This window comes from Thermothielavioides terrestris, chromosome 2 (assembly GCF_000226115.1).
Source record: "Thermothielavioides terrestris NRRL 8126 chromosome 2, complete sequence".
Classification (NCBI taxonomy): Eukaryota; Fungi; Ascomycota; class Sordariomycetes; order Sordariales; family Chaetomiaceae; genus Thermothielavioides; species Thermothielavioides terrestris.
In genome coordinates, this window is record NC_016458.1 from 1905799 (window position 1) to 1928609 (window position 22811).

At 59.0% G+C, this 22811-nt stretch overlaps 8 protein-coding genes across 8 annotated transcripts; 4 read left to right on the top strand and 4 right to left on the bottom strand.

The window, feature by feature from the left end:
• The first annotated feature begins 141 nt into the window (after positions 1-141).
• Positions 142-2628, top strand: THITE_2112228 (uncharacterized protein). Its single transcript, XM_003651625.1, has 5 exons — positions 142-310; positions 380-507; positions 568-2050; positions 2123-2234; positions 2359-2628. The coding sequence occupies exons 1-5, from the start codon at positions 227-229 to the stop codon at positions 2361-2363; spliced, it is 1812 nt and encodes a 603-aa protein (XP_003651673.1). The 5' UTR covers positions 142-226; the 3' UTR covers positions 2364-2628.
• A 688-nt stretch (positions 2629-3316) lies between these two features.
• On the bottom strand, positions 3317-3948 carry THITE_153166 (uncharacterized protein; the record flags this gene model as incomplete). The annotated part of the gene is made up of 3 exons (XM_003651626.1): positions 3317-3334; positions 3440-3641; positions 3851-3948. The coding sequence occupies 3 exons, from the start codon at positions 3946-3948 to the stop codon at positions 3317-3319; spliced, it is 318 nt and encodes a 105-aa protein (XP_003651674.1).
• On the bottom strand, positions 3926-8772 carry THITE_2112231 (uncharacterized protein). Its single transcript, XM_003651627.1, has 4 exons — positions 8083-8772; positions 6295-7976; positions 4710-6086; positions 3926-4647 (listed from the first exon to the last, which is right to left on the bottom strand). The coding sequence occupies exons 1-4, from the start codon at positions 8426-8428 to the stop codon at positions 4540-4542; spliced, it is 3513 nt and encodes a 1170-aa protein (XP_003651675.1). The 5' UTR covers positions 8429-8772; the 3' UTR covers positions 3926-4539.
• Positions 8773-9698: 926 nt separating this feature from the next.
• On the top strand, positions 9699-11110 carry THITE_2112233 (uncharacterized protein). Its single transcript, XM_003651628.1, has 2 exons — positions 9699-10209; positions 10279-11110. The coding sequence occupies exons 1-2, from the start codon at positions 9971-9973 to the stop codon at positions 11048-11050; spliced, it is 1011 nt and encodes a 336-aa protein (XP_003651676.1). The 5' UTR covers positions 9699-9970; the 3' UTR covers positions 11051-11110.
• Positions 11111-11170: 60 nt separating this feature from the next.
• On the bottom strand, positions 11171-12394 carry THITE_2048302 (uncharacterized protein; the record flags this gene model as incomplete). The annotated part of the gene is made up of 1 exon (XM_003651629.1): positions 11171-12394. The coding sequence occupies one exon, from the start codon at positions 12392-12394 to the stop codon at positions 11171-11173; it is 1224 nt and encodes a 407-aa protein (XP_003651677.1).
• Positions 12395-12537: 143 nt separating this feature from the next.
• THITE_2112235 (uncharacterized protein) lies at positions 12538-15345 on the top strand. The gene has a single exon (XM_003651630.1). It carries the CDS (start codon positions 12821-12823, stop codon positions 15296-15298), a length of 2478 nt encoding a protein of 825 aa, XP_003651678.1. The 5' UTR covers positions 12538-12820; the 3' UTR covers positions 15299-15345.
• Positions 15346-15391: 46 nt separating this feature from the next.
• Positions 15392-16552, bottom strand: THITE_2143078 (uncharacterized protein; the record flags this gene model as incomplete). Its single annotated transcript, XM_003651631.1, has 1 exon — positions 15392-16552. The coding sequence occupies one exon, from the start codon at positions 16550-16552 to the stop codon at positions 15392-15394; it is 1161 nt and encodes a 386-aa protein (XP_003651679.1).
• A 1198-nt stretch (positions 16553-17750) lies between these two features.
• On the top strand, positions 17751-18578 carry THITE_161956 (uncharacterized protein). Its single transcript, XM_003651632.1, has one exon. The coding sequence runs from the start codon at positions 17889-17891 to the stop codon at positions 18429-18431; it is 543 nt and encodes a 180-aa protein (XP_003651680.1). The 5' UTR covers positions 17751-17888; the 3' UTR covers positions 18432-18578.
• The last annotated feature ends 4233 nt before the right edge of the window (positions 18579-22811 follow it).

Consider the following 22811-nt stretch of genomic DNA (forward strand, 5'->3'; position numbering starts at 1 on the left):
AAAGACGAAGCTGCCTGGCAGTTCAAAGCTCCCCGAACGAGAGAACCTTCCCGTAACCGCATTTCGCCCTCCCACCACGGAACTGTCAAACGCCGCCGTCCCAGCTTCGGTGCAGGTGCCCTTGGGTCGTCACAAACCCTGACGCTGAGTCTCCCAACGGACTGCAGAAAGGTCAAACGGCAAAGCAAGCAGTTGCCGCAGTTCGATAATCGCCCCCCGGTTCACGATGCTCCTGCGGTTACGGTCGCCCGATGGCATGTTCCGCCTGACGGTGGACAAGGACGACACTTTTGGCAAACTCATAGACCAGGTACTGGAAGCAGAAGCACGGCGTTGTGGTGCCCTGCGCAGCTCGAGAGGCTAACAGCCATATGCACAGCTTGTCCCGAAGCTCCCCCCCACAGTCGATCCCCAATCCATCACCCTCTCGAACCACCCCAGCAACAGCGCCGAGTCCAGGAAAATCGGCGAAATTTCCCAGTTCAAAATCAGCCAGGTCGGGCTAAGGCAAGCTTGATTGTTCCTGTACAACATCTTGGGCGGCTGATGCTGACAGAGGAGCGGCAGCCACGGGGACCTCATCTTCGTCAACTACCAGCACCAGGATGTCGTTACGAACGGCGGTGCAGCCGGCGATTTGCCCAAATCATCAGCAACACCGCTAGCGTCGTCAACGAATCGACTCAATGGGAAGCCGGTCCTGCCGACCGAGGACCACCCCATCGACCCGCCCCCGAACACTTCCGCCGAACGCATCAAGAACCCCTGGGAGGTGGTCAGGCAGTCGCCCTTGGACGACCGGCTAGACAAGCAGGATGGCAAGATTCCGAGGAAACGAGACCCCAAGATGTGCCGCCACGGGCCCAAGGGCATGTGCGACTACTGCATGCCTCTGGATCCCTTCAACCCTCAGTACCTCGAGGAAAAGAAGATCAAGTACATGTCGGTGCACGCCTACATGCGCAAAATCAACTCGGCGACCAACAAGCCCGAGCTCGGGAGCTCCTTCATCCCTCCGCTCGTCGAGCCCTACTATCGCGTAAAGCCCGACTGCCCATCGGGACACCCCCAGTGGCCCGAGGGGATCTGTACCAAGTGCCAGCCCAGCGCCATCACGCTCCAACCCCAACCGTTCCGCATGGTTGACCATGTCGAGTTCGCCTCGCCACAGATCGTCGATAGGTTCCTTGACGCCTGGCGCAAGACTGGAACACAGCGCTTGGGCATCCTCTACGGCAAATATCTCGAGTACGACGTGGTGCCGCTCGGCATCAAAGCGGTGGTTGAAGCGATCTATGAGCCGCCACAGATCGACGAGGTCGACGGCATCTCGCTCAACCCTTGGGACAATGAGCAGGAGGTCAACCAGGTGGCCAAGTTTTGCGGTCTCGAGCAGGTCGGCGTGATATGGACCGATCTCCTCGACGCGGGCAAGGGCGACGGGAGCGCTGTCTGCAAGCGCCATGCAGACTCGTATTTCCTCGCCTCTCAGGAGATTGCCTTCGCAGCGCGCATGCAAGCTCAACATCCCAAGCCGAGCAAGTGGAGCGACACCGGGAGGTTTGGTTCCAACTTCGTCACTTGCGTCGTCTCCGGCAACGAGAAAGGCGAGATCTCCATCGCCGCGTATCAGATGTCGAATGACGCCGTCGAGATGGTCAGGGCCGGCATTGTCGAGCCGTCCGCTGACCCCGGCCTGATGCTTGTCCGCGAAGAGGAAGAGGACGACGGGTCAGTGAGCAGGACACGCTACATCCCGGAGGTATTCTACCGCCGGATCAACGAGTACGGCGCGAACGTGCAGGAAAATGCGAAGCCGGCCTTCCCGGTCGAATACCTCTTCGTAACCCTAACTCACGGGTTCCCCGAGGCGCCGAAGCCGCTCTTCCAGGACAGCGGCTTCCCCATCGAGAACAGGGAGCATGTCGGAGAGGCTCAAGAGGTTTCCGCCGTCGCCAAGACCCTGAAGGTGAACCAGAAAGATGACAACCTGCACCTCTCCGACTTCCACCTGCTCTGCTTCATCCACCAGATGGGCGTCCTCGCCAAGGTACGTACCCGACTCCCTGCCTCGATAACAGCTGCAGATGGGCCTGACCTTTCCGTTTCTTCCCCTTTCCAGGACGAGGAAGCCCTCCTATGCCGCGTCGCGACCCAGCACGACCTCGCCGAGTCCTTCCAGCTGCGGTCGACCACCGGGTGGCAAACGCTGCACATGATTCTGCAATCCACTGGTGAGAGAAATCCCAAGCGTTCCCGACTCTCTGACGACGACGGGCTCGACAGGTCGTCGTCGACTCGCAGACTTGACCTCACCGACGCTCGAGAACGTCTTACTAAGCGTTTTGCTGCTGTCAGGCTGAACGGAGATTCCTCGCCGTCGCCCACTGCGCCGCTGGGCTGAAGGCCAGCCGCGCAGGGGGCGTCCTGGTGCTGGGGAGGATGGTATCGGATCTGAGGAGGGGTTTGCCCTTTGGTTGGTCAGTGGAAGGAAAACAGAGGGCCAGGAGAAAGCGGGCCAAGCATCTACGGGCATGGGTTAAATGAGGAGGGGGATAATCGACAACTCGGCAGGAGTTCTGGTTGCATCGGGAGGTAGACGACCAAAACACAATGGTGATCCAGCACGAGGACTTACGTGGAGGGCGGGCTGTTCTTGAAATTTCGTGGCTCAGGACAGGCTCTCCTTTTTAAGAACTGAAGAGTGAGAGTCGAGGCTCTTAGTGCTTAATGGTGCTGGTGAATAACTGTGAGAGTGAGTACTGCTTCATCATGAGGTGGGTATTGGTCTGAGGGACATCGCGATGTCCGCGAGCCGCCAAAGCTTCACAAAACAAAAAGAAGCTCACGCTTGAGAGTTAAAATAGCACAGAACTGGTCGTTCTTACGGGGATGCATTTGATGGATACTCAGCATTTCCCCCATCTTTCTCTTATTTCGCCTCCCCCTCCACCCTACTCTATACCCCCTTTTCTTTTCTTTTTCTCTTTCCTTTTCTTTTTCATACATCTTTCTTTTTTACAAGAAAAAAAAAAAAGGAAGAAGAAAAGAAGAAGAAAAGGAAAAAAAATTCTAGCTTATCTCTCCCACTTCCATTGCGCTGCCTCTCCGTCTGCATCCCGCTCTTCATTTTCTATATTCCAAGCACCATTCCAATCTCCCGTCGTCCATACCGGTTCTTTCTCTTCCTCACTCAGAAAAAAAAAAAAAAAAGCAGCCTGCGTCTCCCCCGAGCAATCGGCAACCCGTTGGCCGGCCCGCCTTCCCTCTACGCCACTCTTAAGCACCCGGTACCGCATACGCGAAGCTACACCAGTTACGCTGCGACCATGTACTATGCGTGGAATGCCTCGTACAGCACGTCAGAGCCAAGAAGAGGTCAAGGCAAGCGATGAGCCCACCGATTCTGGGTGCGCCGTTATGCCGCCAGCCCCTATACCATGGGAACCAGGCGGCGCCGGCGGGGGATGCCCTGCAGGACGAGGGCATACGCGAAGAGGAGGAGGATGAGGAGGCCGCGAGGATCGGGGGAAAGCGACCGCGCCGCCGAACGCAGCCACTCCTCTTCAGAGAGCAGCGACGCCGGCGAGTTTCCGATATCCCGCGCGAAGCTCCGCGCGGCGGCTCCTCCTGCTCGGCCGCTACCGATATTCAGCATGTGGAACGAAGATTGCGAGCTTGCTCGCCTGGTTCCTTGGCCACGCCGGACCGCGAGGGACGGGGATGAGCGATATCCTCTCCGCTCACGGAATCGAGCCCCCAGAGCCGACTAAGCTCTTAGTCTCGGCGCGTGCTGGGTGAGAACTCAGAGGTTCGCCATTGTGGCTTTCGCTTGTTGCTAGGGCCTCACCCTTCCTCCCCTTCGCCCGCCTTCTCCTGATCCATCCTGAGCGGCGGTCTTCGGGCTCTGCTCTGCAGACTCCCCCTATCTGTCGACTGCAGATCCATAGCCTGCGTAGCAGTTTCCGCACCTCATCCCCGAGCTGAAGGAAACGCGCATCTCCAAGGGGTGCTCACGCAGACCCATCAAAGCAGGCAACAAGTACATCGCCACAATGAGCGAAGCACTTGCCCGGAATGGACTGACAAGTCAACCTCTTTCTGGGGAACTTGCTTTTGAAGAAAGCAACGCGGTGTAATTATTTTCAACGGTGGATCAAGGAGCACCCTTCTTCCCTGCCCTCTGAACAAAGAAGCGGAAGGAAGCAAGTTGGATATATCCTGTGTATTAAACTGGTGATGAACGACGTACAAAAAAACCTATGGGTATCCGCTCTCCGACCTGCCAGGGACTACACCCTCGGCTCCCTGGACTGCTGACCACACATCACCATTCAATACGCTAGATTGTGGCCATGTTCACAATGTTCCTCGCCGAAACTAAAAAGGGAACTATATGATAAACGCAAAAATGCAAAAAGCAGAGAGACCTTCCCTGCTGACATCCAACCCCCCTTAAAACGCCGCCAGCTCGTTGTTTTTCCGGTTCGGAACTCCGCAAAGATCGCAAGATGAAATTCAGTCAAGGAACCATCATATCTACAAGGGCTTGCCGCCAATGAAGTCAGACCACCTGCGGACCTCGGACGGTATACCCTCGGGGCGAGGCAGCTTCTCGCTCATGCACTGAGCAAAGAGCATGGCAGTCTGCAGAGCGCACACGTCAGCCTCGATAAAGCCACGCCATTTACGGGGAGGAGAAGACCAACCTGAGGCTCCATGAACAGCGGGACACCGAAGTCGACGGCATTACGGCGCATGACATAGTCGACGTCCATAACCGTCTTGCCACGGGCTTGCGCCAGGTTGAAGACGCCACGGATGTCATACTTCTTGAACACCTCGCGCAGGGCACGCTTGTCTTCCTTGGGGAACTCAATCACCTCGACATTGATCTTGTGCTTGCTCGTCGACTCGAGGTGCTGCTTGACCTCCTCGTCGGCGGCATACAGCTTGTAGCCGAGAGGCGCGAGGTAGTCGACCACAGTGGTAAGCCAGCTCTTGCTCAGCTCGCCGCCGAAGAGGAGACCCTCGCCCGGCTCGGGCACGCGGAAGTTCATAGCCGACTGCATCGATGTCCAGTACGCTTCGACCAGGTCCTTGCCGAAGCAGGCCATCTCGCCAGTCGACGCCATCTCAACGCCGAGGAAAGGGTCGGCGCCGGCGAGACGCGTCCACGAGAACTGTGGCACCTTGGTGGCGAGGTAGTCGCGCTTGACCGCCATCAGGTCGGTCGGGTCAGGGACTTGCTTGCCGACAAGCGCCTTCGTCGCAACGTCGATGAAATCCCTACCCAGCACTTTGCTGACGAACGGGAAGGAGCGGGAAGCCCGAAGGTTGCACTCGATCACCTTCAACTCAGGGGCCCCGCCATCCGGATTATCGGCCTTGATGATCTGCATGTTGAATGGGCCGGTGATCTTCAGGGCCTGGGCAATTTTCTGGGCGATCTCCTTGACGCGCTGCATGGTGGTCTCGTCCAGGCTCACGGGCGGGAGAACCAATGTAGCGTCGCCGGAGTGGACGCCAGCCTGCTCGACGTGCTCACTGACAGCGTGGAGGATCAGCTTGCCGCCGGATGCGACGCCATCCACATCAATCTCCTGAGCACCCTCGATGAACTTGCTGATAACAACGGGATGATCGGGCGAGACATTGGCCGCAGCCTCCAGCTTGTCTTTTAGGTCCTCCTTGCTGCGAATGACCGTCATCGCAGCGCCAGACAGCACGTAGCTGGGGCGGACAAGGACAGGATAGCCCACCTCGTCAGCGAACTGTTCAGCCGCCTCAATCGAGGTGAGCTCTTTCCAGGCCGGCTGGTCCACGCCAATGCTGTCAAGAATCTCGGAGAACTTTTGTCTGTCCTCAGCCCTGTCAATGTCACGGGGATCCGTTCCGAGAACCTTGGCGCCACCCGTCTCCTGAAGGCGGAGAGCGATGTTCTGGGGCAGCTGACCACCGACAGAGACTACCACGCCGTTCGCCTGCTCGAGCTCGTAAATATCCATGACGCGCTCGTAGCTCAGCTCCTCGAAGTAGAGCCTGTCGGCCTCGTCATAATCAGTGCTCATCGTCTCAGGGTTGAACTAAGGAATGTTAGCATTCTGTCTGTCCAATTTCCAGAAAATCGAAGGAACAAAAAAACAAAAAAAGGAAGAAAGAAAAGGAAAGCGAACAAAAGAAGGAAAAGAAAGAAGGAAAAGGTGGGAGTCGGGCCAGGGAAGGCAGAGATGGAGGGAAAGGCAAAAGAGAAATGGCTTGACTGCGATGGATAGGGGACCATCTCATACTTACGTTGATCATGACGGTTTTCTCGCCCATGTTTCTCAGGGCACGCGTGGCGCTGACAGCACACCAATCGAACTCGACAGAACTACCGATACGGTAGACGCCGCTGCCCAGAATGACGGTGCCATTGTCCTCGAATGTGACGTCGTGGGACGAAGCGTTGTAGGTGGTGTAGAGGTAGTTGGTATCGGCGGGGAACTCAGCCGCGAGGGTGTCAATCTTCTTGACCCACGGGCGGATGCCAAACTCCAGTCTACGAGCGCGGACCTCGTCCTCGGTGCTGCCGACGGCTAGAGCAATCTGCTTATCGGAGAAGCCCATCTTCTTCGCCTTCAAGATGTGCTCCTTCTTGAGGCTACGCAGGCTACCGATCTGCTGAAGCTCCTTGGTACAGTCGACTATGTTCTGTAGCTTGTACAGGAACCACTTGTCGATCTTGGTCAGCTCGTGCACTCGGTCGACCGAGTAGTTCTCGTGGAGCATGGCCTGGCCGACAGCCAGCCAGCGGCGGTCGGTGGGGTTCTGCAGTTCGTAATCCAGGTCGGCAAACTTGTCGCCCTGAAAGCCGATGAAGCGAGGGTCGACCTGCCTGATGGCCTTCTGGAAAGACTCCTCAAACGTGCGGCCGATGGCCATGACCTCGCCCACCGACTTCATGGCGCTGCCAATGTCGCGCTTGACATGCTGGAACTTGGACAGGTCCCACCTGGGAATCTTGGTGACGATGTAATCGAGCGAGGGCTCGAAGTTGGCCGTGGTCGTCTTGGTAACGGCATTGGGGAGCTCGGGCAGGCTGTGGCCCAGGCCGATCTTGGCAGCGGTATAGGCCAGCGGGTAACCGGTAGCCTTGGAAGCCAGGGCAGACGAGCGCGACAAGCGGGCGTTGACCTCGATAACCCTGTAGTCGAGGCCGTCGGGCTGCAGCGCATACTGGACGTTGCACTCGCCAACGACGCCCAGGTGCCTCACGATCTTGATAGCGGCGGAGCGCAACATGTGGTATTCCTCGTCGCTCAGGGTCTGGCTGGGGGCGACGACGATGGAGTCACCGGTGTGGATGCCAAGGGGGTCGAAGTTTTCCATGTTGCACACCGTGATACAGTTGTTATTCGCATCACGAACGACCTCGTACTCGACCTCCTTCCAGCCCTTCAGCGACTTCTCGACAAGGATCTGGGGCGAGAGGGTGAGCGACCGGGCGGCCATGTTGCGCAGCTCCTCCTCGTTGTTCGCGAAGCCCGAGCCCAGGCCGCCTAGCGCGTAGGCAGCGCGGACGATGATCGGATAGCCAACTTTGGAGGCGGCCTCAAGCGCCTCGTCGACTGTGTTCACAGCAATGGACTTGGCAATGGGGATGTTGATCTCCTCAAGCGCCTTGGCGAACAGGTCTCGGTCCTCGCTCAGCTCTAATGTCCTCACGCTGGTGCCGAGCACTCTGACGCCGTACTTCTCGAAGAGACCCAGCTTCTGCATCTGGACGCCGAGGTTGAGGGCCGTCTGGCCACCGAAGGACAGGAAGATGCCGTCGGGCTTCTCCTTCTGGATGACGTACTCGACATACTCGGGGGTGATGGGCAGGTAGTAGACCTCGTCGGCGAGGACGTGGTTCGTCTGGATGGTGGCGATGTTGGGGTTGATGAGAACAGAAGCCACGCCGGCCTCCTTGAGGGCCTTGAGCGCTTGTGCTCCTAGATGGGCGGGCTCGGGTCAGCCTTCGCGCGCGCGCCTTCCATTTGCCCTCGTCTGACTCATTCGTTCACCGCTTGGGGATGGGGGCAGACATGGCAGACCTACCCGAGTAGTCAAACTCTCCAGCCTGGCCAATGGCGAGACCACCGCTGCCGATGACGAGAACCTTCTTGACGTCAATAAGTTCCTTGGGTTTTATCACTCCGCTCGAGAGGTAGGCCTTCGGATCGGGAGCGGGCTGCGCAGCACCGGCGCTCAACCGAGCGGCGGCGGCAGAGAAGAGCCGTTTCTGGCTCAGCTTGGGCCCGGGGACTTCGGCCTGGGCGCGGAAGATGCCATTTTTTGGCACACCAGATGTCAAGGTCCTGAGCTGGGGCGACGAGACCGGGACTCGGCGACCATGACGGAGGACGGCAGGAGCGCGGCCCGCCTTGCACACGGCCGACAGCATGGTTCGGAGTGAGGCTTGGCGGAAGCGGAGGGCGCTCGTTCAGTCAGGGACCGGCAGCAAGGTCTCGGGCAGCACTCCAGTTCCTCGCGGTCGCCAATTGACAGGGTCGCAGGTCGTCCCGGCTCGTTGCAGGAGGGGAAAGAGGCAAAAGATGGGATTTGACACAAACAGACGTGATCCAGATCGGGACCGCGATTGCCCCAGGCCGGCCCAAGAAAATAAAAAGCAGATCGGCCGCCCGCTGTGGGGAAGCGATAAGAGATAAGATGTGACTCTTCGTGGTCTTTCCCCATGTTTCCAAGTTCCCTCAACAGCACGACCCCAGCGCGAGCGCAAAATTTTCCATGCTATCGGCGCTGCGGCCCTTCCGACGCCGGAGAATCTACACTACTGCGTACATAAACGTAACATGCTGTGTAGTTCACTTCCGTGGGAGCTCATGTTTTTCGCTCAGGCACTCAGTAACTACCAGGTAGGTAGGTACCGTTTGGCATGAAGCATCGGAGAGTTGGGTCGATTCTGAGAATTTCCAACTTTTCGGGATTCTCTGGCTTTCGTCTGGCCTTTCTGTTCAGTCTTCAGCCAACCACCAGGTACCTAAGAGATATCACTGAGTATCACCCAGAGGCGTTGCGGGCCAGACTGAGGACGTCAGATTGAGGCCAAACCGAAACTGTGATCGTTGGATGTACTGTGGATGAGCTAACTCAAAGAATTATTGGACTTCGGCGGGCTGAGCCACCAAGTTGTACTCCGTAGTTAGGCTGTCTCGACCTCTCAGGCTGGTTGCCAGCGCAAGCAACTTGGACGCTTCAGATGTCCATCGACACTATGATGCTTTGGTCGCAATATGGTAGCAGTCCTGGGAACAACCGGCACAAATTTGCAAGTCGCATGCTCACTTCAAGGTCAAATTTGTGGTGGACTCCCCGCAACATTCCCAGCAGGCCCGCAGATCTCTCGAAAAGACAAAGACAGCGATAACCAAGTCCGGCGCTGGGCGGATATCTGATTGGCCAATTCGGTGGCTCGTCCCTGTGCCTGAGCGGTGAGGCTCGACACGGATAACTCAGGTAACTTCGACTTGGTAATATTATCCATACAAAGGATGGATTGGTCCGTGCGTGTTCAGGGCGGAGGTTAGCTTAGTTAACAGCGTATTAGGTAATCCATGCAGATTACCAAACTGGCCCACATTTCATTTGCGAAACATTACGGAATATGTACTTCCGTACAGTCTTACGCATTACGGAATAACAACATGCCTACTGTGGTACTTAACTGTTAATGTTATCCGCATCCGGCTAGCTTAACTAACAGACTGCTTGCGTTCTTCCGTCGAGCCGAACATGCGCCTTGCTATCGCCAGCATCGACGCGACGGCAAGTTCCCATTGAAAAGAACATCGTTCCCGATGCATACCTAGGCCATCTGCGCTGCGCCCGCCGCTAAGTGTACCTGATGGCATTCCGATAAGCGTGTTACCGACTATGTGACCGTTTGACTGCTTGCGCCACCAGTCTCACCCAACCGCGGCGAGCTATGAACGATGATCCGGGCCCGAGCTCCGCCACCCGGCAGCTGCCGCGACGGTCCGATGGCGACGTCGACGCCGCCAGCGAGCAGCACGACGGCGGCCCCGGGGAAAGCGGCGGCAGACGGCCAGTCGACGAAGACAAGCGCCGGCAGGGCCTGGCCAAGAAGCTCGAGTTCATCAGCCACCTGCAGAAGAGCCTCGACATGATGGTCGTCGTCTACATCTGCACCCTGTACTCTATGGAGTGAGTCTCTCTCCCGGCTCCCTCGCGCCGCATCCGGAGACCATTTACCAACCGCTTTCGCGTCTGCAGATGCTCGTTCTTCCGTTTCCTGCTGCGTCTCCTGCCGCACTACTCGTTCCTGACGCCCAAAGACGGCCTGGTGCTTCCCGCGGAGCAGCCGCACATCTACAGCATCTTCGTGCCCGGCGTTCTGTGCATGTTGGCGCACATCCTGTTTGCCCTCCCGACCGCCGGCGAGGCCGCGCGCGGCTATCTGCACGGGGGCGTCATCGTTGATTTCATCGGACAGAAACCGCCGACGACCAAGCTTGCCTTTGTGTACTTCGACCTGGCGATTCTGGGCACGCAGTGCTTGATGCTGGCGGTGCACCGGGAGAGGGAGAAGCTCAAGAAAATCGTTTCGCCGTCGTTGCGAACGATCAGCCCCAGCGGTGGCCATTCCGAGGGCTCGGCGGCGGCCCAAACGACCCAAGACCTCGATGCGGAGGAGCGTGGAGTATTGAGGGTTGCAATGAGCGTGGCGGCTGGCGGCGGAACGGAACTCCTGTCGGCCTCGGAGAGCGGCAGCAGTCAGGAGAGCGGCGGGACGCCGGCGCCAGGCGACAGCGAACGGACCGGAGACACGTATTCGTCGGCCACAGCAAGTGTGGATTTACTCGACATGCTCAGGTCTGGCAACGCCCTCCTGTCCAACTTTCATGTTATTGATGCCGTTCGGAGCGTTGGGAGCGGCGGTCAGAATGCGGCTGCCTACTCGCTTCGGACCCTTGGCTATAGCGCCACCCTCGCCGCTCTTGCTGCTGAACGGAGGAGCCGGCTGGTTCGCGACCAACGCAGGTAGCATTGGCTGGTGAGATGTTATTTGGCTTGTATGCACAAACCACAACTTGGGAGGCGTCATGGACCGCGTGTGGAGTTTGGGAGTATGGCCTCCCGAGAGAGCCGGAGCAACTTGGATTTGTCATGCTACTTTCCTGCCGACATTTCCAACCCCTGTGCCCTTGACCGATATCATCAGGTCGCCGGCCCCGTCGTCGTCGCCGGCGTCCCGTATCCCCCAGCTGCTCGCCCCAAATGTCTTCAGATCCCTTGCCAACTGGATTATTTCTTCCCGGCCCACGACTTCCCTCCCGAGTCTTAACCTGCCGACGTCCTCGGACCCCATCGCCATCAATATGAGCACAGTAGGGGCAGCCGCGGCGGTCACACACCCGCCCTGGGCGATTACCTCGAGCAACTGATAGGCGCACCGCGTGCCAATGTCCTCCGGCACCACGCCACCCTCGGGCGGTGCCACCTCATCCGCCGCGTAGATCACGCCTTCAGCGCTCGACTCAGCCACCAGACTCAGGCCAAACCCAATACCGGTCTTCTTCTTCTGCGCGCTGCCCTTCTCCCCCACGAGCGGTGCCGGATCGTACTGCGCTGCCACGTGGACATCCGAGACGAGCTGGTTCAGCACCCCCCTCGCCGCGGTGATCATGCGGTTGTTATGACTGGCCGACACGCCGGTGCAGTACGCGACCCCGCGGATCCGCCGTATCCTCCCCGGCCGCCTGTTCAGGTGCAGCGTCTTGGGGAGCCGCACCTGGCTGGCAAACCGCATCTCCACCACCCCGCCGCCGCCCTTGCCCCCCGGGCCCGGGCAGGACCGTGCCAACACGCGCAGCTCGATGCGCGCGGGCGGGATCCCGAAGAGCCCGTACAGCGGCAGCAGCGCGGTGCGGAAGGTGTCGATGGACAGGTCGCCCGTGCCGTGGGTCGCGGAGGTGATGACGCCCGGCCCGGAGAAGCGCACGTTCATGTGGCCCTTGGAGAAGGGCGCGAGGAGGGCGAGCGGGATGAGGAAGTAGGTGACGGCGCGGGTGCACGTCGCCGGCAGGACGTGCTCGATGGTGTCGCTGGGGAGGGAGACGCCCACGCCCGGGACGGTGCCCGTAATCAGGCCGGGCTGGTAGGTGATGGTGGTGCCGCTGTAGGACACGTCGATGACGCTGCCGTTGGTGACGGCCTCGAGCAGGCGCAGGAAGGAGATTTCGTGCGGGGCCAGGCCCGGGTTGGTTGGCGACGACGAGCGGATCTTGGAGATGTGCACTGGTCGCCCCGTCAGCGTGGCCAGCACGAGGCGTTGTGTGAAGGCCCGGTGGCCTGTGAAGCGCAGGAATTCCGGCCTCGAGCCGGACATGGCTGCGGTTGTTGTTGCGAAGGTGGGACGGATTAGGCCAATCGCTGGCGATGATGCATCTGGGAGGGCTGGCGATTGTTCTTCCTCGGCTTTTGGTGGTGTGTATTCTGTTGTCTGTGCGTCCGCACTTGAGCTTGGCTGTCCCAGAAATTTTGGGAGGGTCCCGATGGCTTGGATGCTTATCGGCCCACTCGGGCGCGCTGATAAGAGATTCGTCGTGGAGTGCCCCACAAAAAAAGACTCCAGACGGAGCAGGGGGCAACGGCGCCTTCGACGAACTCTTCACACAACACATCTGCAAGTGCTGGACAAACCCGGTGCGGCGCTCCGCAGCGAGAGCAGCAACAGCCTCGGATCTGAAGTGCTTTTCTGTTTCCTTCCCTCCTTCAACTTCTAATGACTTGCCCATAGCCGCGCTCTTCATCAATGCCGCCGCGGACACTTGCTCTTGAGCTCGGCCGGCGCAGCGCCTATGTCTGCAAGGCGTGCCTCGACAGCCTGCGGCCAGCGAACGCGCGGCCCTGGCTCGCAAGACAGTCGTCGTCAAGCACCGCCCGGAGAGTGCAGCCGCCGCCGCCTGCTGCCCGGCGACAAGACCAGCCGAAACCCGATCCCGCCGAGATTGAGCGACTCCTCCTCGAGGATCCAGATCGCAGCGACGCCTCCGCGAACGGGGAGCCTCTCGACATCAACTTCTTCACCCAGGAGGCCCCCGGCCGGCTCCGCCGTCTCCGCGACAAGGAGGAGTTTGGCGTGGTGCACGGCGGTCTGGACGCCGAGGTCGAAAAGGCCATCAACGACCTCGAGCGCCAGATGGTCAACACGGTGAAGATGCTGCAGCGCATGGAGGAGCAAGGCGAGCAGGACAAGGCAGACGCGCTGCGAAAGCAGTTCAAGAAGAAGCTCCGGCTTCAGTACAAGGGCAAGACGGGGCCAGAAGCCGAGGAGTACGGACTGCTGCGCATCACGGGCTTCAGCGGGCCCCGCCAGCGGGTCGTCGCCAACCTGAACGCCTTTCTCGCCCGCGACAGCGTCGTCAAGGGCGGCATCCCGAGAGCCCGGGATGTGGCCGAGTGTTGGAAGTACTACTCTGCCGCGCGCAAGACGCTGTCGACGGCATGGCACAACGTGCCCCAGGAAGTGTGGAATTTTCTATGGATGATTCTCTCGTGGGAAGGGGATGGTGTCGAGAACCCCAACCGCATGCAGCACATCTACATCCTCGCGAAGGACATGCAGGCCGCTGGCGTGCCTCTGCGGGACTCGCAGCAGCTCCTTGCCATCGAGGCCATGTTCATCGAAGGCTGGGAGGAAGAGGCCATTGCGGCTTGGAAGAAGGCTGTTGTCACGCTCGGGTCGAAGCCCGAAACCTTCACCGACTACTGGGAGCTTGGTGTCCGCATGTGCTCTCTTCACGGAGATACGGACCGGGCACTGCGGGCCGCGGACACGCTTCTCAAGTCCTCGCACCCGCCCAACGCGCGCATCCTCATCCCCGTCATCCGGGCGTTGGCGGCCAAACGGGCAACAGTCGAGCGGGCCTGGGAGTCGTACAGGGACATGCGGACCCTGCTCGGCGAGAGTATGACGATCGAGGACTACGACGAAGTGATCGCCGTGTTCCTCGCTTCTGACAACGTCGAGTACGCCCTGCAGGCCTTTGTCGACATGATGCTCTCGGGGACCGTCGACATCCGAGGGAGGACGAGGCTGCCGATGAGTGTGGGCAACCACTTCTTCATCGGTAAATGGTTGAAGCGCCTGATAGGCGTTGGCGACCTGGAGGGCGCCTACAAGGTGGTCGCGTACGTCCAAGCCAAGGGCGTCACCCCGTCGCCCATCCAGCTCAATGGCCTCATCGGCGCCTGGTTGAGGTCGGGCACGGCCGAGAATGTGGAGAAAGCGGACAAGCTCGCGTGGAGCATGATTCGCGCCCGCCTCGATTTTGTCAAGCTACGGCAGCGGCGCGGCTTGGTCTCCTTCTACGATCCGTACGATGCTCCGGTGGTACAGGGGAGCGAAGGCGCACCCGAGTTTGTGTGCCAGACCAGGGCCACTGCCGAGACATTCTCCCTACTAGCCGAAAACTACTGCTCCCGGAGGCTTCACGGCCGCTTGCAGGAGCTGTTCGAGGTCCTCAAGGAGGCTGAGATTGGCCCGACAAGCTTCCTCATGAACCAGCTCATTCGATCGTATTCTCAGAACGGAGAGGCCGAGGAGGCCGTCCGCCTCTACCGGACCATGACCCGGGAGCAAAACATCCGCCCGGACGGACACACCTTCCTGACGCTCTTCAACAGCCTCTCGGTCAACCGGCTCATCCAGCGGGATCCGGCCCTCTCAAGGCAGGACGTCGCCTTGATCCGGGAGTTCTTCCGAGACTTGGTCGAGGCCGATTGGACGTTTGACACGCCCGAAATTTTCGCCCAGCTGCCCCGTACCATTCTGTTCAGCATGCTCAAGGCAAAGGACTACACGGGCATGATCGTCGCTGGGCGCGCCATGAAGGAGCTCTTTGGCTTCCACCCGCCCGAAGCGCTGCTCATCGAGCTGGCTTCAGGCATTGGGTCCCTGCAGGTCAAGACGAGGCGGAACATGGAGCGTCTAGTTGCTGGTAGGCGGACAATCGAGACGCTCATGCGGAATCACCGGATGGAGCTAGTCAAGCGCGGCCACCCGGGGGTTGAGATGACCGAGGAAGAGGAAATCAACGAGCTCCGAGACGTGTTAGAGAGACTCGTCCTGCTCAAGGCGGGGGCGCAGGACGCGGATCCCAATGAGGTCCAGCGGATAGTAGAGGAGGCCGCGCAGGAGATGGGCGTGTATGATATTGTCGTGAGGAAAGATGCCGACCAGATTGCGAAGCACAGGAAACTGGGCAAGCAGACGGCCGGGCTCGTGTAGATATCAGGTAGATGCTGTAATGTTGTACAGTAAGTGCGATGTATCTTAACCACACCATTGAACATGTTCCACGGGGTCAGGCAGATTTCTGTATTAATCATGGTCCTCCTCTGTCAACCCGGGACACCCCTCCATATCGGCATCCGGGTATGCAAATTTACACCAGAAACAGTAACGGTGCTCCTCGCGCAAATACTGAACCACCCGACGCAGCCTCTCGTCCGGCGGCAGCGCATTGAACTGGTCCAGCTCCGGGTCCTCCTCGTCCAGGTCCTCGGCCGCGACGTACGCGGTGCGCGTCTTCCCCAGCGCTTTCTTGTCATCCTCGTCCTCCTCCGGATCCTCGTACGTAGGTAACGACGACAGGCCCTGCTCGAGGTCGTACCTCATCCTGCGGTCCCTCTCGGCCTCCTCACGGGCCCTAACCAGCCCGCGCCAAACCACCGGTATGGCCTTGAGCGGACAGCGGCGCGACACCGCACGGTCCGCTGCTTGCTGCTGTTCCGCCGCATCTCTGTCGTCGTCCTCCCTCTCCCCGGCCATCCGCTCGGCAACTTTCTGCGCCGCCACGAACTGCCGCTCCCACCTCGCCTCCTCCCGCTCGCGCCTGATCCTCTCCCGGAACTCTCCCTCCTCCGCCCGGGCCCGCTTGGCCCGCTCCCCCGCCGCCTCGGCCGCCTCCCGCAGCTTCCTCTTCCGCTCGCTCTCGAGCCCGATCCCTTCCCGCCCGTCCTTGATCTCGATCCGGATCGGCTCCGTCCTGGGGCCTCCTCCCCATCCCCCTCCTCCTCCTCCTCCTCCTCCTCCTCCTCCTCCTCCTCCTTCCCCTTCTTTAGAAACCCCGCCGCCATCGCTCAGCTGCCGGTTCTGTTCATTCTGTTCAGGTGGCGGCTGCTTCCCCAGCGCGCCGCCCTTGAAGCCCATCTTGGCCATCATGGCCAGCCCCTTGCTCTTGGGCTGGGAGACGAAGAGGGACTGGGACAGGGCGGCCTCGCGGCGGGACTCCGCCTCGGCGGCCAGCTCGGCCTTGGATTTGGGCCGGGCGCGCGCCTCGGCTTCGCGCCGGAGGCGGAGCCGGCGCTGCAGCGAGGTCTCGATGCCCTTTTGATGAGAGGCGTCGTCGTCGTCGAAGGTCATGCTCATGTAGTCTTCTACTTCCTCTTCTTCTTGGCCTTTGTTCTCCTTCTCCGCCGGGGTGGTGCGGTTGCGCTGGTCTGGCGGTGGGAGCTTGCGCTTCAGGGATTCAGAAGCCATGATGGATGGATAGCTGTTGTGGTTGTGGTTGTGGTTGATATGCTCGGATAGTGGACTTGTCCTGTTGTAGTACGGCTGCACTGGGTTCGATGAATGGATTCGTTCCAGATTCGAGACCTTCGGCTGCGTTGAGCGGCAATGGCGGAAGGCCAGAGACTATCCGGGAATTGCACCTAGTACGGTTACTTATGACTTGCAGCAGGACGTATCATGTGTGCTGCATTCTACCAGACAAGTTCTGCCCTGAGTTGAAGAGAAGATAGAAAGCCGTGTTGAAAGTTACAGCAAGCCAAAGAAAGATGAAGCACAGCATTCAAGGGTTAGGGTTCCACCCCAGCTTCCTGAAGACGAGCAACCTGACCGGATTCAACGTCTTGGGCAAGAAAGGACTGCCAGAGATCGGCGTCCAGATCTGTACGGAACTAATGCTTCAGATATGCCGCTGTTCAAAGTTCCCAAACGGTTGAAGTGCGCTTACCCCGGAGCCCCCTCGTTGAACAACGCCGGACAAAGTGTGGTTTTGTACCTATTAGATACCGATGTACTTGGCTCTCTACGGTCCGCCTGCTGTGAAAGTTACCTGGTAGTCACTCCAGAGTTTCGGAGTAGCGGCACAAGAGCGCTACCAAGAGCCAAGCAGAGACACCTCAGGCTCTTGTTACAGCGACTGGTCCTCAGTCATCGCTTCGCCATCTGTGTCAAGAACCGATCAGAAAGAAAGACAAGTGCGATCAAGAACTGAGACCAACCCGCTCTTGTATTACCCTTCAGAGCGCGGAAGCACGAACAACCGAATCAACGGCAGACTCGGCCACCATCTCCAGCATCTTACCCTTTCCATCCCGAAAGAGGCACAGACACAGGTGCCGCACGGCGCGGCTGCACAGGACTCTTAGCTCGGATTTCGATCTATCCGGGGCTTACCCACAGCGTATCCTCCTTGATTTCGACGGCCGGACAGCCGGGCGAAGAGACCGTGAGGCATGGGGAAATACGCCGAGGGGTGGCAGGGCGAGGAGGAGCCATCAACGTTGGTTCACGCACGCTTTCCTCTCCGCGCCGCCGTGCATCAACTGAATCGCTCCCAGCGCCGCCCAAGACCAAGCACCCGAAGGCTTATCAGGATGCAAGGGAAGCGGCGCTTGCGTCTTTTGTCCCACGCAAACGCTGCCTCCTTGCTGCGCATGGGTGGAGCGCGGGGCAACAGAGTGGACGAGTCAGCACGCCGGCTGGCCGTGGTGCATGTACCTCGAGATGCTTGATACCCTTCTCTCGTTCTCGAGGCGGGACCCGTGCTGGTGGTCGTTGTTGGCGGTGATGCCACGGCCTCAGCCGGATGCGCACACCGAGGCGCTCGAGAGATCGATGGGCTCAACAGGCCGTCCGTGGGTCGGGTTGCAGCGGACCGCGGCGTCCCCGAACAACGGCGGGACAGCCACCTTCACGTGCAGAGCGCACCAACGGCAAGGCACTCCCGCCATCGCGGACCACTCAAAATTCGCAATCGACTCAACTACCGGGCGATCAGGCCTCCTCCTCCTCCCTCGCGGGCGGCCTGCGCAGCCACTGCCGGACCGCAGCGTCGCTCTCCTGGGCCGGCCTCCTCGGGAGGCCCGCCAACGTGCATGGCAAGCGGGGTGTGCCGAGGAGGCAACTAGCGCGGCCTGCAATGCGGCCGGCCAGGCAGACAGGGCACGGCCGGGCGAGAGGCTGGGCCGCACGCGGGAATGAACCAGTCAGATGCTTCTCCGGCGGACGTTGCAAGCCCTCAGATCCTCCTCAATGTGCCGTTCCTTGGGTCGGAACGACTACTGTGGTACATACATACCCTGGTAGGTGCGTCGTAACGCTGGATTTCAGGCGCACCTCCTGCCAATAGAAAAGAATTCTGTCGTTTTCGCTCGACGCCGGCATTTGCCGTTGGCGCGGAAAGCTTCCTGGTTGGCCGAGACAGGTAGTCTGGGTGGCAACTGGCTCATCCGATAGCTTGACGAGCCGTTTGACAGAAGAATGAAAAACAAGGAAAGAGATGGAAAAAAAAAATGAAACAATGGTGGGCGCACGGAGAAGCCAATGTTCAACTCCAAGGGCGACGTGTCACAGCAACAGCCGCTTTGGCTGAACCAAAAACTGCATCCTGGACAGCGTCAAGCGATCCAACGAAAGCGAATTCCGGCAGCGGAGGAGGCCCGGAAGGCAGGGAGGTCGGGTGTCGACCGGCGCCAGGGCTGCCGGCCGGAAGGGGCGCGGACCAATGAAACGGGACCGGCTTGCCCCGCGGCGCTGCAACTTCCTCCCTCCCTCCCGGATCCAAAATCCAAGGAGGTGCAGCAAAGCAAGATTTTTCATCCAAGCCCAACGTGGAAACACTGCAGGCCGGTTTTGACCATCAGCAAACTCCAGGGACTGTCATGATTTCGACGCCACGCCACAGACATGTCACCACACGCTCGAGATACACTACTCGTACAGTTCCTGGCACTTGGCTGAGGCACGTTTGGCCCCAATCGACACGGACGGCCCTCCGGGCTGTGCGACGGAAAACGGGTTCTCGGATCGCACCTTCTCCCGACTTCGATGAATACCTGACTCAAGTGACCTTGTCCATTGCTTGTGACATGTCAATGCAGCAAACCCAAGTGCGTGTGCACGCCACAATGACAGGTCTGTTATGGACGGCAGTGGATTCCAGACCCAGCCCGGACGAGTCTGGACGCATTGGCGTCGCAGAAAAGCAACAAGGAGAGCCAGTTAGTTTGTGTACATAGTGGAAGTTACTGGCGAAAGAGGTGCCCGATCATCATGAGCACAAAATCCGCAGGACGGAATATGTATCCGTTCTCTGTAAGGAGAAACAAACACGAGCTGCACTGTCCAGCGATCGTCACTCCCGCAGTAGCCGTGCTTGGCGACAAAAGAACAGGAACCGACTCCGCGCAACTCACCTACAAGTTAGACATTATGGTTAGGGGTCAGTTTCACCCTCACAGGGAGGCATCATGATCGAGCTATGGAGCGTGGCATACCAGTTCAAATCAACTGGGAACCAGGGATCAGGGACACCGCGGAATTGACGACTGCGCGGGATTAGGGATTTGCTGAGCTGCGGAATCTTATCGCCAGCGCGCTATCAAGCAGCCCGCGCGGGCTATCGCTGTCGAGGACACAAGGTAACGAGGACGCAGCTGGCAGTCGCCGCATAACGTTACCATGGTTTACACTCAACACAGCTGGACTTCTGAGCTCGATTCCCATCGCTAACGCTGATAAGGGTCGCGCGGTCCCTCCAGGTGGCCAGATACTGGGAGATACACTATCCTACACAACTGGGAGTGTGCCGAGGTGAGATGTGAGCGCGATGCACAGCGCGGCCTCCACTTCCCCTCTCGATGGTCGCTGGATCATCGCTCTAGTTAGCGCTGGCGGCATCTCCAAGCTTTGGATCTAGCATCCTGTAAACCGAAACCTTACGTAAAAGGACCGTCGATCTCAGATGCAAGAACCGCCGAAGACTAACGTTAGCGTTGACCTGTCTGCGGGGAACGACCAGAGTGCACAGTCCCCAAGTGTCCTGGTAGCGTACTGCGTCCACGTAAAAGCGGAGTTGGTGGTTGCCAGCCACTTCGTTGCAGTCGTCGGACGCATTCTTGAGCTTGTCCAGTCCACAACCGGAAAGTATAGCTAACAAGAAGTTACACGGGAGTGAGAATCGTTTCTCTAATGGGTAAGGTTTATGATCCGGATGGGACGGGAATCTGTGTTCACCTTATCTTCCCACAGGACTCGGTCTGCCGTCGCGCACGGTTCAGTCCGACTCGTTTCCCCGCAACAGTCTCTGTCAGTTGTCAGCGTCCGTGCGGATCAGTGTCGGTGTCCGTGTGGAGGTGGGGCTACCTAGGTCTCTGTGAACTATCGGTTGAGCTCGGCGGGAGCGTCAAACAGAAAATTCAATCGCCCCTGCTGGCGTTGAATTGTGAGTGGCGTCCTCTCAATGCAGCAAAACTGGACCCTGAAACGTTCGAGAAGACGCATTGACATTGCTCGCGGAAGAGCCCAATTCGGTTCAGCCGTTCTGTCGTTCCTGCGTTAGTGGATCTTTGCAGGAGGAACGATGTGCAGCGGGGACAGTTCGGGGCGCAGCCAGGAGCGCTCATTGGTCGGACGCCCTGCGTCTCGCTGCACATCGCCCAGCCTGGAAATCACTCGTTGCAGATACTGCGCGCCATCGGCTGCTGTCATGGGAGGATTGACAGTGCCTGTTGGCTGTTCAACAGAAACGGCTTTTCCAGGCTGCCGATCTCTCAGCAATGGCGCGGGCAAACCCCACGACGCAGGTGGCAGACTCTGACCTCACCGAGATTGCCGTGCTGTCAGAAACGGCTCGCACAAACTCAACGCCATGGCGCCCGTAGCGCAAGGGTGAGCAACATTGAACACAACCTGGAAGTGTTGTTTACCGCAGTAGTATATTCCGTACCTTAGTGTAAGCCTGGCCATTCGCGCATCCCACGCCGTAACACGATCCATTAGCTGACTTGACCGGACGACTGGTTGCTGGGCCACAAATTCCCCGAGCAAGGAGATGACCGCGCTACCGTACTCCCGGTGAGTCCACCACAGAGCCAGGGCAACTCGAGAAAATGCAACCTAGGCTCGCAGAGACACTTGTGTTGGGTCCTGTACTGTAGTGTACACGACATCTCCGCACGACCTGACTAGTGTAATGGACTGGTTAAGCATTCCGTACTGTGGTAGTGTACTCCTTTGGCTTGGAAGAAGCGGTGGAAAGGAGTTCCTCCTTGCCACGATCCCTACACCACTGTGTCGGTACTGTGTACTGTGTCAGGTCGTTACTGCGTGGCCAGTTCCATATCGGGTTTAATCTGCGTCCTTGGACCTCTCCAGCGGGCCGGGGCCCATTTCGGCCCCTTCCCTCAAAATCCGGGGAGGGACACCGACGCGGCATGAGCCTCCTCTTTGGGAAGCTTAGTCCGCGCGGATGGCCGCAGAAATCCAGGGTTGCCACCACGGGTCCTACCCGCGGCCCGTTCATCAACGGGCCCCGTCAAGGGCCTCGTCGGCAGACCGCCGCCACGGCCTTCGCCGGTTTTGACACACCGACGAGATTGACGAGCGTTCCCTCGTGGCCCACGGTGGTAAGAGCCCACGTGCGGGAGATTCGCCAGCGTTGAACGGATTCTGTGCGTCTGCCGGCCCACGTGCGTTGATGATTAGCGTGCATTCGTACTTACTTCCGGTTTCCGTGGAGGGACTCCCACGCTTTCTCTCCATCTGCTTTGAGGTTTCCTCGTCGACGATGCCGGCACGTGCCGGAAGAAGCATGCTGGCGCACGTACCGTCTCGCTCTGGCTACGTTAACCTGTCTCACCCAGCCGACCGGTGCCCAGGCCTCGAGCCGGTCTAATTCCGCGGTGCGGTGGCGAAATGCACTGACTAACGAACGATTGCCAAAGATCCACCAGTGAAAGCCCACAAGGCCCGATTCGGGCCCTGTCGGGGGTGGGTTTCATCGTGGTTGGGAGAGGAAGGGAATCACCACTGTGTGTTCCTGGATCAGGAACGCCATCGTGTCCCGAGACTGGCAGACCCCACCAACATTCGACGAGCACCAAACCCGGGTCTGCTAATCCACGAGAGGGAAAGAGCCATGGAACCCTGCCACCCCATTAGCTGTCAGAGGTGAGTGGTCTTCAATCCACAGTTGTGGACACGACCGGTGTATGTTGCGTCGTGTACCTGCATGATGTTCCTCCTGGCAGACTCGCTACTCCTTCCAGGCCGGCCAAGGCCAAACCGTGGAATGCTTCTAGAATCGCACTCGTACACTAAGGTAGTTATGACTTTCGGAGCGAGTCCCTTGCATCTGGAGGGAGAGACTGATTCTTCCGCAGTGCTCCGTAGTGCTCAAGGAATAACGACATTGTGTATGGAGAGTGCATCGGGAGCCAAGTCTCGGCATCCACCTCTCTCCGGACTGTATCGTCTCAGGCAGACATCCTCCAACATCGTGGACGGTGCCCAGTTCCGCTGCACCAAGGAACTGCAAGTAACCACGGATCACACCATAGTTACCGTAATGATCCCACAAGTGAAGCTTGACCAGAATGTACATGCACAACTACCCAGGTAGCTCCCGCAGTCTGGTAGGGATGGAGCAATGTGAGGTCTTGCGGGTTGCCTCCTCAAGTCGTTATGTGGTTCTCAGTCAACTGCCAAGTAAAGGACCTGGGAAGATCAC